At 39.2% G+C, this 12,660-nt stretch overlaps 1 protein-coding gene across 2 annotated transcripts in view; it reads left to right on the forward strand.

Annotated features, from left to right (window-relative positions):
• braf (B-Raf proto-oncogene, serine/threonine kinase) overlaps positions 1-11,578 on the forward strand; it is a 56,594-nt gene extending 45,016 nt beyond the window's left edge. The window contains exons 13-19 of one of the 2 annotated variants that reach the window (XM_028044023.1): positions 607-783; positions 888-904; positions 1,020-1,138; positions 1,225-1,356; positions 3,958-4,092; positions 4,458-4,611; positions 6,211-11,578. In XM_028044023.1, the coding sequence (XP_027899824.1) occupies positions 607-783; positions 888-904; positions 1,020-1,138; positions 1,225-1,356; positions 3,958-4,092; positions 4,458-4,611; positions 6,211-6,233 (757 nt within the window). In that variant the 3' untranslated portion in view covers positions 6,234-11,578. Of the gene's footprint in view, positions 1-606; positions 784-857; positions 905-1,019; positions 1,139-1,224; positions 1,357-3,957; positions 4,093-4,457; positions 4,612-6,210 lie in introns of both variants that reach the window. The other variant, XM_028044022.1, reaches the window with a different exon arrangement.
• The last annotated feature ends 1,082 nt before the right edge of the window (positions 11,579-12,660 follow it).

Consider the following 12,660-nt stretch of genomic DNA (forward strand, 5'->3'; position numbering starts at 1 on the left):
AGTATATATGTTTTAAAGGCTAAATAAATACTTTATTAATCCCTTGAGGAATTAGAATTTGAATTACAATTTTGAATTATTGGTTAACTTAGATATATGCGCTCACATCTGTCTCATTGCACTGGCACAAATATAATGGCTCCATTATCAACAGAGAGGTCATACTGGAAGTACAGTTTTGGAAGAAAAGTGAGGGTGTTTAGCTTTGTGTCAGAGTAATGGTAATAATTTTCAGATGGTTAGGCCTTAACTTTTCTATATATTATTACAAAAAAAGTCAATTCTAATCTACGGACAGATTCCACGCCATTTACATCCATTCAGATTTGATCCTTGTTGTTAGACACTCCAGTCAAACTTCTTTTTTTTACCTCAGATGGGTAAAAAAGTCTATCTAAGGAAACCAAGCAGGGTCAATTACTTCACCTGTGATAAGGTCATTTATGGCAGAGTCACTAGAGGAAAGTAGAAGTAAACAATTACCGTATTTAAAAAGCTAGCTAATTATTTTGTAATTGACAGAAGCAACATTTTTATTAAAGTCTTTAGTTCTGTATACAGCTGCAATTGATTTGTAGTTTAACTACAGTGTGTGGTTTCCATCAGAAAAACGCGTCATGTGAATATCTTGCTGTTCATGGGTTACACAACCAAACCCCAGCTGGCCATTGTGACCCAGTGGTGTGAAGGCTCCAGTCTGTACCATCATCTGCACATCATTGAAACCAAATTTGAGATGATCAAGCTGATCGACATCGCCCGTCAGACTGCTCAGGGCATGGAGTAAGTAATGTCCAAACATAGACAAAAACTGTCACATTTTTTTAGCAGTATTATTACTTTTTTTCTATTCTCAGTTACCTACATGCCAAGTCCATTATTCACAGAGACCTGAAGAGCAACAGTATCCTTGTTTCCATCCGCTTTAACATGGCTGTGTTCAGACAGAAAGACAGTGAAAGAATGTAAGCTTTAAAGCATTGCAGTAACAGGGATTCCTTGACTTAATGTCCTTCAAGATATTTTCCTGCATGAGGATCTGACCGTGAAGATTGGTGACTTTGGTCTAGCCACAGTCAAATCTCGTTGGAGCGGCTCCCACCAGTTCGAGCAACTGTCTGGTTCAATACTTTGGATGGTCAGTGTCTTATAATTATCATTCAATTCAATCCTGGTCTCTAATAAAGTGAATGAAATGCTGTGTGCGTTTGTGGGTGTTATCAGGCTCCAGAGGTGATCAGGTTGCAGGACAAGAATCCCTACAGCTTCCAGTCAGATGTGTATGCTTTCGGCATTGTGCTCTATGAGCTCATGTCAGGAGCTCTGCCCTATTCCAACATTAACAACAGAGACCAGGTAAAGCTTCCAGAGTACATGCATCATCATCTAGGGGCGTCATGATACCAGTTTTTTGCTGACCAAGTAAGAGTACTTCAGTTTATGTACTCGCCGATACTAATACCAAGTAGTTAACAAGTTACTTATATTTGACACAATACCTTTCGGACACAAATTAATTATATTTAGAACAGGATGGCTCTTCTTTTTAAGCCTCCAGTCCCTCTGTTTTAGCAAATTACAAATGGAGCAAATACACATTGCTTAGTTTTCAAATGCTTTATCAAATTACTCATTAAAAGACATATTTTATGTTAAAATTTAGATGCAAATTTTGGGTCTGTAGCCTGACCCAAAATTTGGTCTGGGTCAGGCCAAAACTATTTGATTGTTGGTTGCTCAGGATTCTGTGGTCCATTTCATAAGACACAAACATACACAGAGAAAGCCTTAATGCTGCACAGAGGACTGTGGAGAGCAGCCTTCCCTCTACACATCATCCTCTACACATCATGATGCAGGATAAGGGCGCTCCACATCATGAAGGACTCCATCCATCCTGTACACAGTCTATTTCAACCCCTTTCCTCAGGCAGGAGGCTGAGGAGCATCCAGAGCAAGACCATGTTGTAGATTCTATCTTTTCCTCCATCTCTTTTAGCCTCGTTTAACTGTTTACACCAGTGGTCCTCAACCACCAGGGGGGACCAATTGGCACCGGGCCGCGCAAGAAATAATTAAATATTTCCGTTTTATGTATTATATGAGTCTGGAGGATCTTTTATTTTGAAAATCCTTTAACCGGATTCTCTCCGTTACATCTTGCGCGGCAACATTGAGCCCGCAAGCAGCAAAATGAGTAAGAAACAGATCAGATGTCTTTGGGAAGTTTCTTTGTGAAGGAAAAAGGCCCAGCGAAGAGACAGGAGAATGGATTTATCTCGGTAGGTGATTCCCACATTCCAAGCTCTGCATGATATGGTATGATATGATATGATATGATATGATATGATATGGTGACCGGCTCGTTAATGAAGCATTGAAGCCTTCAAACTGTTTCGCCACGTAGAGACCAAGCACCCTGTGCATAAGCAACACTTCGGGTGTCATTGTCTCTCATCACTCCCAGATGGGACCTTCTGGCTGCAGAGAAACAAGCTCAGGGTTCCCATTAGTCGTTATCAGTTAAAATTTTCACGAAAGTAAAATGCTGGTTTTTGTGGCGTAGCTGTATTTTGTATCTTATTTTGAAGGGATATGTAAACGTTACCATAGCGACCAGAGTCAGAGAGTGTTAACTATGGACGAGATGAAAGGAGTAGAGCTTGTGAGTTTTAGGTCTGGTTCACACGGCACGATTTAAGGATTGTCGGCCGATTTTCCAAACCTCTGTGACCACACACGACACGAGCCGGTAAAAGTCCAACAGGTTCGATCGGTTCGTGTGTCCAGCCACACGGCAGGAGCAACACACCACAGAACCGATTCCAGAAGAAAATCCAGTAAAACCCCACAACATACTATACATGAATTTAGAATAATCAAACACGCATGATGATGTAGAAACAGTAGTGACAGTTTGTGGACTCATTTTAAGCGATAAAAAAAGAAAAGGCGTTTGATAAAAGACGGCGGGAGCAGCCGCTCTATTTGCTGCACTATGATTTGGAGGCGAGTTATGTTTGTTTGTAGTTAACATTTTTAACTGAATAAACATAACCACATATAATAAACATGTATAAAAATGACCTTTACATATAGCAATAAACATTTCCACATATCACCTCCGATGTCCACCGGACTCTCAGTTGCGCCATGTCAATTGTTTAGGATTCCCCTCCGTTCTTACGTCACCGCACTTTCTGATTGGCTACCTGTCACATTCAACAGGCTGCGTTCTCGCTCCCAATCAGAGAAAACCCCACGGGCTGGGGGGTTTTCCACCACGTTGAATACGTGGTGGTGCGCATTCAACACACCACTACGTAACACACCACACACTGCAGGACGTTGTAAGATTTTCGTAAAGGGAAAATCGAAGCCCCCCCCCCCCCCCCCCCCCCCCCCCCCCCCCCCCCCCCCCAAAAAAAGGCTTTAGCGGGAACACCAACATGCAGAAGCATTATCTGTTCCATATGTATGGCTTGTAACATTTGATAATTTTTCGGCATTAAAGCCAAATCAAATCACGTTATTTCTCAAGATAATTTACACTGAGGGGTTCTGCTCAGGTCCTGACACTAGTTAATGGACCTGGTGGAGCATAGAGACAAAAATGAATGAACTCCAACAACCACCAGGCTGAGAAACAGTTTCTTCCCTGCAGCTGTCAGACTGCTGAACTCAAGCTGCACTTAATTCAGCTAGATGTTACTTTTTTTACACACACATATAGCATAGAGTACTCCATCAATTATTTATTAGACTTCCTGATCTGAGACCTGAGTTTGAAATTTGTACCGCTAACAAGCAATTGAGAAATGGTATAACAGTAAAAGTCCTTATCGTCTAAAATTGGAATCAGCAAGTTAGGTTTTTAAACATTTGGTGATTGATTAGAATCACTGCAGTCAGTGCACCCCTACTTGTTAACATTATTCTAACCTTTTTTTCCCGGAGATTATCTTCATGGTGGGTCGAGGTTACCTTTCTCCAGACCTGAGCAAGGTCCGCAGCAACTGTCCTAAGGCCATGAAAAGACTGATGGCAGATTGCTTGAAGAAAAAGAGAGAAGAGCGACCCCTCTTCCCCCAGGTGGGTGCTACGTTCATCGATTATTAGTATCTATTCTTTAATTTTTTTTTTACATGTTTTACATTTTGCACAGTATGTAGCACTGTTGCCTTGCAGAAACAAAGATTGTGGTTGAAATCCTGGAGCTTAGCATGTTTTCCCTGTGCATGTATGGGTTCTCTCCAGGTACTCCAGCTCCCTCCCACTGTCCAAAAATGTGATTATTGGGCTAATTGGTCTCTCTAAATTGCCCTTAGGTGTGTGTCTCTGTGTGTGTATGTTTGTTTGTCCTGCATGTCTCTGTGTTGCCATGCGATCGACTGAATATTAAGTATGATGAATAGTCGATGGTGATTCTGACAGCTGTTCCTCCATCCATCTCTCAGATTTTGGCATCCATTGAACTGCTGGCTCGTTCATTACCCAAAATCCACCGCAGCGCCTCTGAACCTTCCTTAAATCGAGCAGGCTTTCAGACGGAAGACTTCAGCTTGTACTCCTGCGCCTCACCTAAAACTCCCATTCAAGCTGGAGGTTATGGTAACTTCACACACATTTTTCTTTAAACTCTGACACTAAGCTGAAAATGTTAATGCTGTAAATCTAACTATTGAACTACTTCAAGCAAACATGGGAATCATGATGTGGTTAAAAAAAAATTTGTCCAAGTAATATTTTGATATTTTCATGTTATAATGAATACATATTTTTTCCTTTAAAAACCGAAAGGCTTTTTAAAGGCAAAATTATCTGCTCATTTCACATCATCACATTCTAATTCTAGAACTCAACTTTGTCTCACTGGAGGTGCATCTATATGTTCACCACCTTTGTAGTTTGTATTAAACATGAACAACAACATGAACCCTTCTTCAGACGGCAGAACACCCAGCAGGCTTGTTGTTGACTGATCTCCTAAAAGTTATAAAGTAGCATTTTTCATGTGTTAAGTTGCACAAAATTCGAGACCAAACTTCAGCTTTAAAAGAGAACAAACGCAGCTTTAATTAACATTTGCAAATGGAGAAAACATACAAAGCTCACATCTCAGTGAGAGTCGGATGAGTTCTGACTTGGGGCTGAACGTCCTCTCATTTACATAGGATACATCACACATTACTTAGTCACACCCCCTGGCTCAAGTGTCAGGTAAAAATCTATACGTTACTTATCTGTAAGTTTCAGTGGAGCAGAGTTGCATACACATTCACAGCTCAATGTAAGGCGTTTCTCCAAGAAGGCCTCTCTGCTGATGGCTAAACAGATACTAGAAACTGAATTTCTACAATCTACGCTTATCACCTTAGCCATGTCTTCACATTTCTAACTGCTGAACACCCTGGTCTTCACTTATTTGAGGAGGGTCAGAAGAGCATACATTCTGTTGAGCTGCAACTAAGTGCAAACCTTTAATAAAAACATCATAAAGTGTACATTCAAATTTATTTAAACTTTTCTACTAAATTTTTCCTTCACACATGTTACTGCAATATTCAGCCAGCTGGACAGTCTTAAGGCAGCATATGATCTAACTTAGCTTGCAAATACAAAGGAAAGTAGCAGAACTTAAATAAAAACTTTACCTATTTATGAGAGTTAAGAAGTTTAACTGGTGTGAACCCTACGAAGAATAGGATCCACTTTGATGGAGACTAATGGGGATCCTTAAATAAACAAATAAATAACACAAATTGTATTTAAACAGTATCTCACTACACAAATACATATTAAATAATATGCTTCAATCCATTGAGCATTCAAGTTTATGCAGCTTGGAGTTGGAAAATAAGTAGGAAAATTATGATACAGTGAAAATACTTAATTGTGTATAGCTACGCATGAATGAATTCAGCAAGGCAGCGTCCTTTATTATCAAAAAAAGACTGTGCTGGAGTCATTCATTCACAGTTGAAAAATATTTATCAGCTTATAAATATTTGACCTCTTTTCATCACCTTCATCCCCAGATTGTCTGTCGATCCATAAAAATTGAAGAAAGCTGAAAGACATTGATATTAAAGCTAGCTGGTGCAATACAACATTGTTTATTCTACACCGTTTATCCTACCTTGTGCCTTATTTCGTCAGAGGATGTGATGGGTTATACATGTAATAACATTGCTATTGTTGTCTTTCTAGGGGAGTTTTCTGCATTCAAGTAATTACAGCCAGCACAATAGTCCTTCTCTCATCACCTCTCAAATGTCTTGTGTTCTTGCAATGGATTCATCTGTTCCTGGAAAATAATAATAATTTTAAAAAAACGGTCTTGAAGAATGTGCAATTTTCTTCCTTGGCCTGCCATGAAGGAGATGCATTCACTAAAGGTTCTTTCACAACAAAACCAAAAGACAGATAAGGGATTGAAGAAAGTTATTGAAGAAAAACAAGATGCAAGATTTTTGGACAAAATTGGTTTTAGATGAAAAGCCGTGAACTCCATAGATCGGTTTGTATCTTTGAAGCAAAGCTGGAATTGTCGTTCTGGCAGCTTTTTGATGGACAGCAGAGCCGTGCCAGATGAAGAGGCCTCTTGTCTGCCATTAGTCCCCTAAATTAAGCCGGTGTTTTTCTTGAAGGATGTTAACATGAACATTGTTTTTCACTTCTCACCCTTTCATAGTACCACTACCTTTTGCTTAGAGCACCGTCCATCTGAAAAGCCATTTTAGAGGAAAGGTTCCTTGGAATTGTGCCGCAGGCTGTCTTGTGTTTCTTTGACTCTTTGTGATCTTAATTCTGCAACAGAAAAAACTGTTTTGCCCTCATGTTTGGATTATTTCAGTGATAAGGAACAGAAACTCAAATCTACAGTTTTTGTTATTTTGAAGGAATTTCCTTCCTTCCTTTAAACTTGCTGGTCAGATCTGTTTTTCTTACAGCAGATTCTATTGGTTAAAGTTCTTATATAGATAATTTCCTTCTACCTTTTATCTGACTTTGGGATTATCTATCCGCATTTCCCAAAGCAATCTGGAGCCCTCCAACTAACTGAACCATTCATCGGTTCTGGATGAGACATCTTTGAAGTATCTAAACTGCAGAAACTCCTCCACACTGTCCCTATATTCAAACTGTCCACTCGTTCATTCTAGATGACTCCTGCTTACTCTGAATCAGAAGGTTTGTAAGATTGATAGAGGGAAAAAATGCAGAAAAATTAAAATGTTTTGTTAAGTCTTAACACTACACCATGTAATAGTATCCCAAAATAAAAGCGGGAGGGTTGATGTAGAGAGTGAATGAATGAACACTCTGAATGCAAGACCAGTGTACAACGCTGATGGTCTCTTTGGGCTTCCAGATTGTTTCCCCAGGTAGTCACCATCTCTCGTTGCACTCTCTTTAAATTTCGGACCCAGCTTTTAGTTGCTTATGAATGATGGCCAAGAGTGTTACCTACATAATAATCCAGATCTCTAACTGGCTTTTTTATTTTCTCTAAACAATGTTCCATCATTCATTTCATTTTGTATTGAAGGACTGAAGGTGTTAATATTGGCTCCTTGAATTTTATTTTTATTGTTTGCCTTCTACTATACAGGCAGGCCTGCAGATTTTGACATATTTATAATAGTTCATTTTTTGTTTTTCGATAGCTTTATGCTCAGAATAGTTCAGTCTTTCTTTTAATGCTTGTTTTAGTCATTGTGACCTGTGTACTTGCACTTTGTAGAGAGCGACTAAGCAATTGGCCTTTTTTTTTTCTCTCACCTGAAGAATGAGTTGCAATCTGAAAAGCAGATGAATCTTGATTTAAGTGCCACTGAGTCATCCACAGAAGCTGGACTGTGAATATTGAGTTGCACACACTCAGAAATGGTGTTTCAAAAAGTGAAGTCCAACATAGCACAAAAAGCTTTCAACCTTGATCTTAAACCATCTCACCCTGACCCGTTATTTGCACTTCTTTTCTTTTTTTGTTACTTGCCTCTGAGCTTTGGTTCTTGTTCCCTCAGCAAATGTTTATAGTTTTTCTGTCTGAATTGGAATAAACTCCATTAAGCCACCACAGGACTATAAAACATCTAGGATTAATATTATATGCTATTGTCTACGCAGTGCTGCTATCTTTTGTTGCAAACTACCTAGCAGAGTGCAGAACTGTGACTGGTGTAGATACTAAATGGAACAGCTAGCAGTCTGAGCCACAGAATTGAGGGGCAAATGGGGCAATAGAGCTAAAAAAGCAACATGTTTTATAAAAAGGATCGTGTGATACTATCTGACTAGAAATCTATAACTAGAAACTAGAACTTTTTTTTTCCCATATTATTCCCATTTCAAAAATCACATAGCATCAGTGTTTAAATCACCCTAACATGAACGGCATCCCCAGTTTGGACAGAGAACACTGATTGACGGGTCTAACCAATGCAAAGAGTATCCAAAGCTGCTTATATATTTTTTAAAAAAGCTTTTCAATTTGTCAGTCATCGTCCAGCTGTGGGATATGACTGAGAGTGTTTCAGGTGTAGACGGCCTCCATGAAATAACATTATGAAAGGTTGATGGTGGAAGCTAAATATATTTTAAGCTAGGAAATCTTGAAAGAATAGAAGCGGTGGAAGTAAATTATGCATATTCAAAGCAGATGTAGAACTGAAAATCGACTTCTGACACAGCAAGGGCCTTTGGAACTGATATGCAGGTCTACACCTTGGTAATGTCATGTGGGCCTGCAGGGGCACTGTTGTCTGACAGAAAACACTATACGCTCTCTTACTGAATATATTGATTGGCTATGTGGCTGAAGGAAAATGACTTACTGAGCTCTCTCACTAAGATCAAAGATCCTCTGTATCAGAAACATGAGTGATCTTCATGAAAGTGAGTGAAGAGGAAAAACCTGTTCTCTTCAAGCTTCTTTTCGTTGTTGAAGCTGCAGTATGTAACTTGTAAAATTTGGTGAAACAGTCACCATGTTGTGACAGTATAATATGTGACAGATAATCTGTGAAAAGATCAAACTCCTACCAGTACTCTTACTACCATCTGCAGAAATGCACTGCTCCAAGTCAAAAACCATCAATCAAAGCCAGGAGGAAAGTCTTAGCACTGTCAGTCAACCTCAGGTATACACTGCTCAATGTGCTGCTGGTGGAGAAACAATTTACCATTCAAGGAAAGTTGTTTATTCGCTGTCATTGGCAATGCTAACTATCCTGAGCATTCATGGCAGGTGAACTAGCTGTAGCGTAGAACTAGCTGTAAAAAAATAATTTTTTCAGATCATCTGTCCGTACAACAAATATGTAAAGAACTGTCTCAATATTTCACTTGTTGACTCCTGATAATTAGCTGCACCAGCATCTAGTCCTACCCAAAGTATTTGATCAAAATGAACGAGGGACTGATTATCTGTGGCTGTCATCTAATGTCCATCACCGTTTTCAGTTCCCTACCACCTGCCATCTGTGGCATTAGCTTGAAGTGGCATTCAGGACCAAATGATGTTCTGTTGAAAGACAAAATTGTAGACAGTTAGGGCAGGGTGTCAGTATCCTTAGACTGTTTACATATTTGTTAGTGTTGCTGAGTTAAACCATCATAAGTAAAACATACTTATGATGGTCTGTTGAATCAAGAATGAATCTTGAATCAGAATGAAAGAGGGAAAGTCTTCCCTTTCAGAAACTATTGTTACTTCCTAATATGAAGCAGGATGTTTCAGGTAACTGTTATTGAATGAATGTGTTTGCGACATCCATGCACATCAGAATAACATTACTGGTCAAAACCAGTAATGTTTTTGCCATTCACTAGAAATTACAACATTTCTAGTGAATGTTGCCATTATTTGATTATTTTCAATAATAGTTTTTTGTCACATAGTCATTTGATGCTACAGGAAATACAGGCAGACTTGGTTTACAGTAGAGCATATTTAACTTAGTGGGTAGGGTGTCAGTCTGTTAGCTCTCCAAGCTACTGAATCTCATTCAAGTTTAGATTTCTTCCTACAATATAGAGACTATGTTACTACTGTCATATTGGTTGGTTATTGTCCGCGTGCAGTTTTATTTTGTTACTCCTCAGATAATTCAGTCAGCATTCGTGCCTCATTTTTCCGACCAAGCTATTCTACAAGTTCAAGTGTTCTAAGACTGAAGGTATGGTCTTTAAATAACTGCAACTACAATTTGAGTAAGTTGAACTCAAAACATCTGCTTTTTTTTTTAATCACTTTTCATTATTATCCCCCTTTTGCAGTCAAAATGAAGTCAAATGAGTGAAAATAGCTTTGTACCACTGAGCAGCTAATCTATGTGAAGCACAACTGTGTTGAGCTGAATCGAAATATATACAAACATCCAATCAGAACAGTCTAAACAAAAAGATGTGTCACATCTTCTACACACTTCACAAACAGAAGTGTGGATGTGTTTTGCTCTATACCTCGTAAAGTGTTTGACCCAATTTAAGATCATGACTGAGGTAAAACTGTGAGCTCCTAGTTGACCTTTGTCCGAGTATAGCCTTTGTTCTTGTCCCGAGGTTTTGGATTCATCCTTCAGTGTTTGTATTTTCTACAGATGCTTGCACACTATGAGACTTGAGGAAGCAAATGGTGATGACTTTACAAGATCTGTTCTAATTTCTGTCATATTATTGCAAATATAATGAATATTGGCAAAGCTTTCAAATTACTGGTCAATCTACATTCCTACCCTCATCTATGGCTATAAGCTTTGGGTAATGACTAAAAGAACAAGATCACAGATACAAGCACCCAAAATGAGCTTTCTCCTAATCCTGTCTCTAAGGGAGAGCCCAGAAACCTTATCTGGGCTCTCCCTTAGAGATGGGGTGAGAAGCTCGGTCATCTGGGAGGGACTCAGAGTAGAGCCGCTGCTCCTTCACGTCAAGGCAGTTGAGGTGGCTCGGGCATCTAGTTAGGATGTCTCCTGGACGCCTCCCTGGTGAGGTGTTCCGGGCACGTCCCGCCGGGACGAGGCCCAGAGGAAGTTCCAGGACACAATGGAGGGACTATGTTTCTTAGCTGGTCTGAGTAGATCTTAGGATTTCCCTGGAGGAGATGGCCCAAGTGAAACCTGAGGCCTCCCTACTTAGGCTGGTACCCTTGCGACCCGACTCTGGATAAGTGGAAGAAAATGACTGTATGGATACATCATTAGTTATCTGGGAGCAAAGATTGACTCTGACCCACTCATGATTTTCAGTTCGGTCTTTTCCATATTTTGTGTTCTTTTTCTTAAAGAACTCCTGACTGTCCACCTAGCTTGCACCTTTAATTAATTTCAAGTGTGACCTCTACAGCATTTTCTTCACCTGTAAATAGTTGTAAAAAGAATATACCGTCAGTTTGCTAGAAGGCATGGAGAATTTAAATGTAACAAATTCATTGATGCTCAAAACTAAGTCATTTTGATGAGATATTAGTGTACAAATATTTAAAGCTGTAAATATAGGGAGGAGGCTTTATGTATTGGTTGTGAATATGAAAAACTGATATATTAAAGACATGCATGAAAGTAAAACTTGATTTGTGTCCTTTTTTGTCTTGAATGAAGTTCTATCATGTTCCACCTTATTACTGCATTTTCTATAATATTTTTGTCACTCATTTCAGAAAGTCCAACTCAAACACTACAAAGATTTATTAGAGACTGTGAAATATTTCAGGTTGTTTTTTTAGCACTAATTGGAATATCAAATAACACCAAGAAAACAGAATATTTTAAACAAAAATGTCAAATTTCTTAAAAGTATGCTCCTTTTGCATTATTTACTGAATCAATGCGGCATTGCACGGAGGAGATCAGACTGTGTTTCTGCTGAGGTGTAATGGAAGCCCATGTTTCCCCCATGTTCCTGTGGGATCTTGAAAAGTTTTTTAAAAAGACTACAATTTAATTTAATTTTTGCACTGAGCAGTGGAAAAAAAATCTAAATGAGTGACAAATCAATTGATACACATGGGGATGATGTGGCATCGCAGATGGATGGCATGGATGAGGATTACCGTATGTGAGGACAATAGAAACCGGAGACTGACTATAACATGAGACCATACCATACCATACCAACTTTATTTATAAAGCACTTTAAAACAACCACGGCTGATACAAAGTGCTGTACATCAACACACAACATAAAAATAAAAAGCATAAAATAAAAACTTACAATTTAAAAACAAAAACATCCAATTTAAAACTAGATCCCGCTAGAGTTGAAAGCCAAATAAAATAGATGGGTTTTAAGACGAGCTTTAAAAGTGGACAGTGAAGGGGCCTCCCTGACCTGCAAAGGCAAGTTGTTCCATAATTTGGGGCCCATGACAGAGAAAGCTCTGTCCCCTCTGAGCTTCCTTCTTGATCTCGGTACCTCCAAAAGCAGCTGATCTGCAGACCTAAGAGACCGATAAGGTATGTATGGGTGAAGAAGCTCAGAGAGGTAAGCCGGGGCAAGATTATTTAATGATTTAAAAACAAACATAAGAATTTTAAAATGAATCCTAAAATATACAGGCAGCCAGTGAAGTGAGGCCAGGACAGGGGTCACGTGTTCCCTCTTTCGAGTTCCTGTCAGCAGTCGTGCAGCAGCATTCTGTACTAGCTGCAGACG

Source organism: Xiphophorus couchianus, chromosome 17 (assembly GCF_001444195.1).
Source record: "Xiphophorus couchianus chromosome 17, X_couchianus-1.0, whole genome shotgun sequence".
Taxonomy (NCBI): domain Eukaryota; kingdom Metazoa; phylum Chordata; class Actinopteri; order Cyprinodontiformes; family Poeciliidae; genus Xiphophorus; species Xiphophorus couchianus.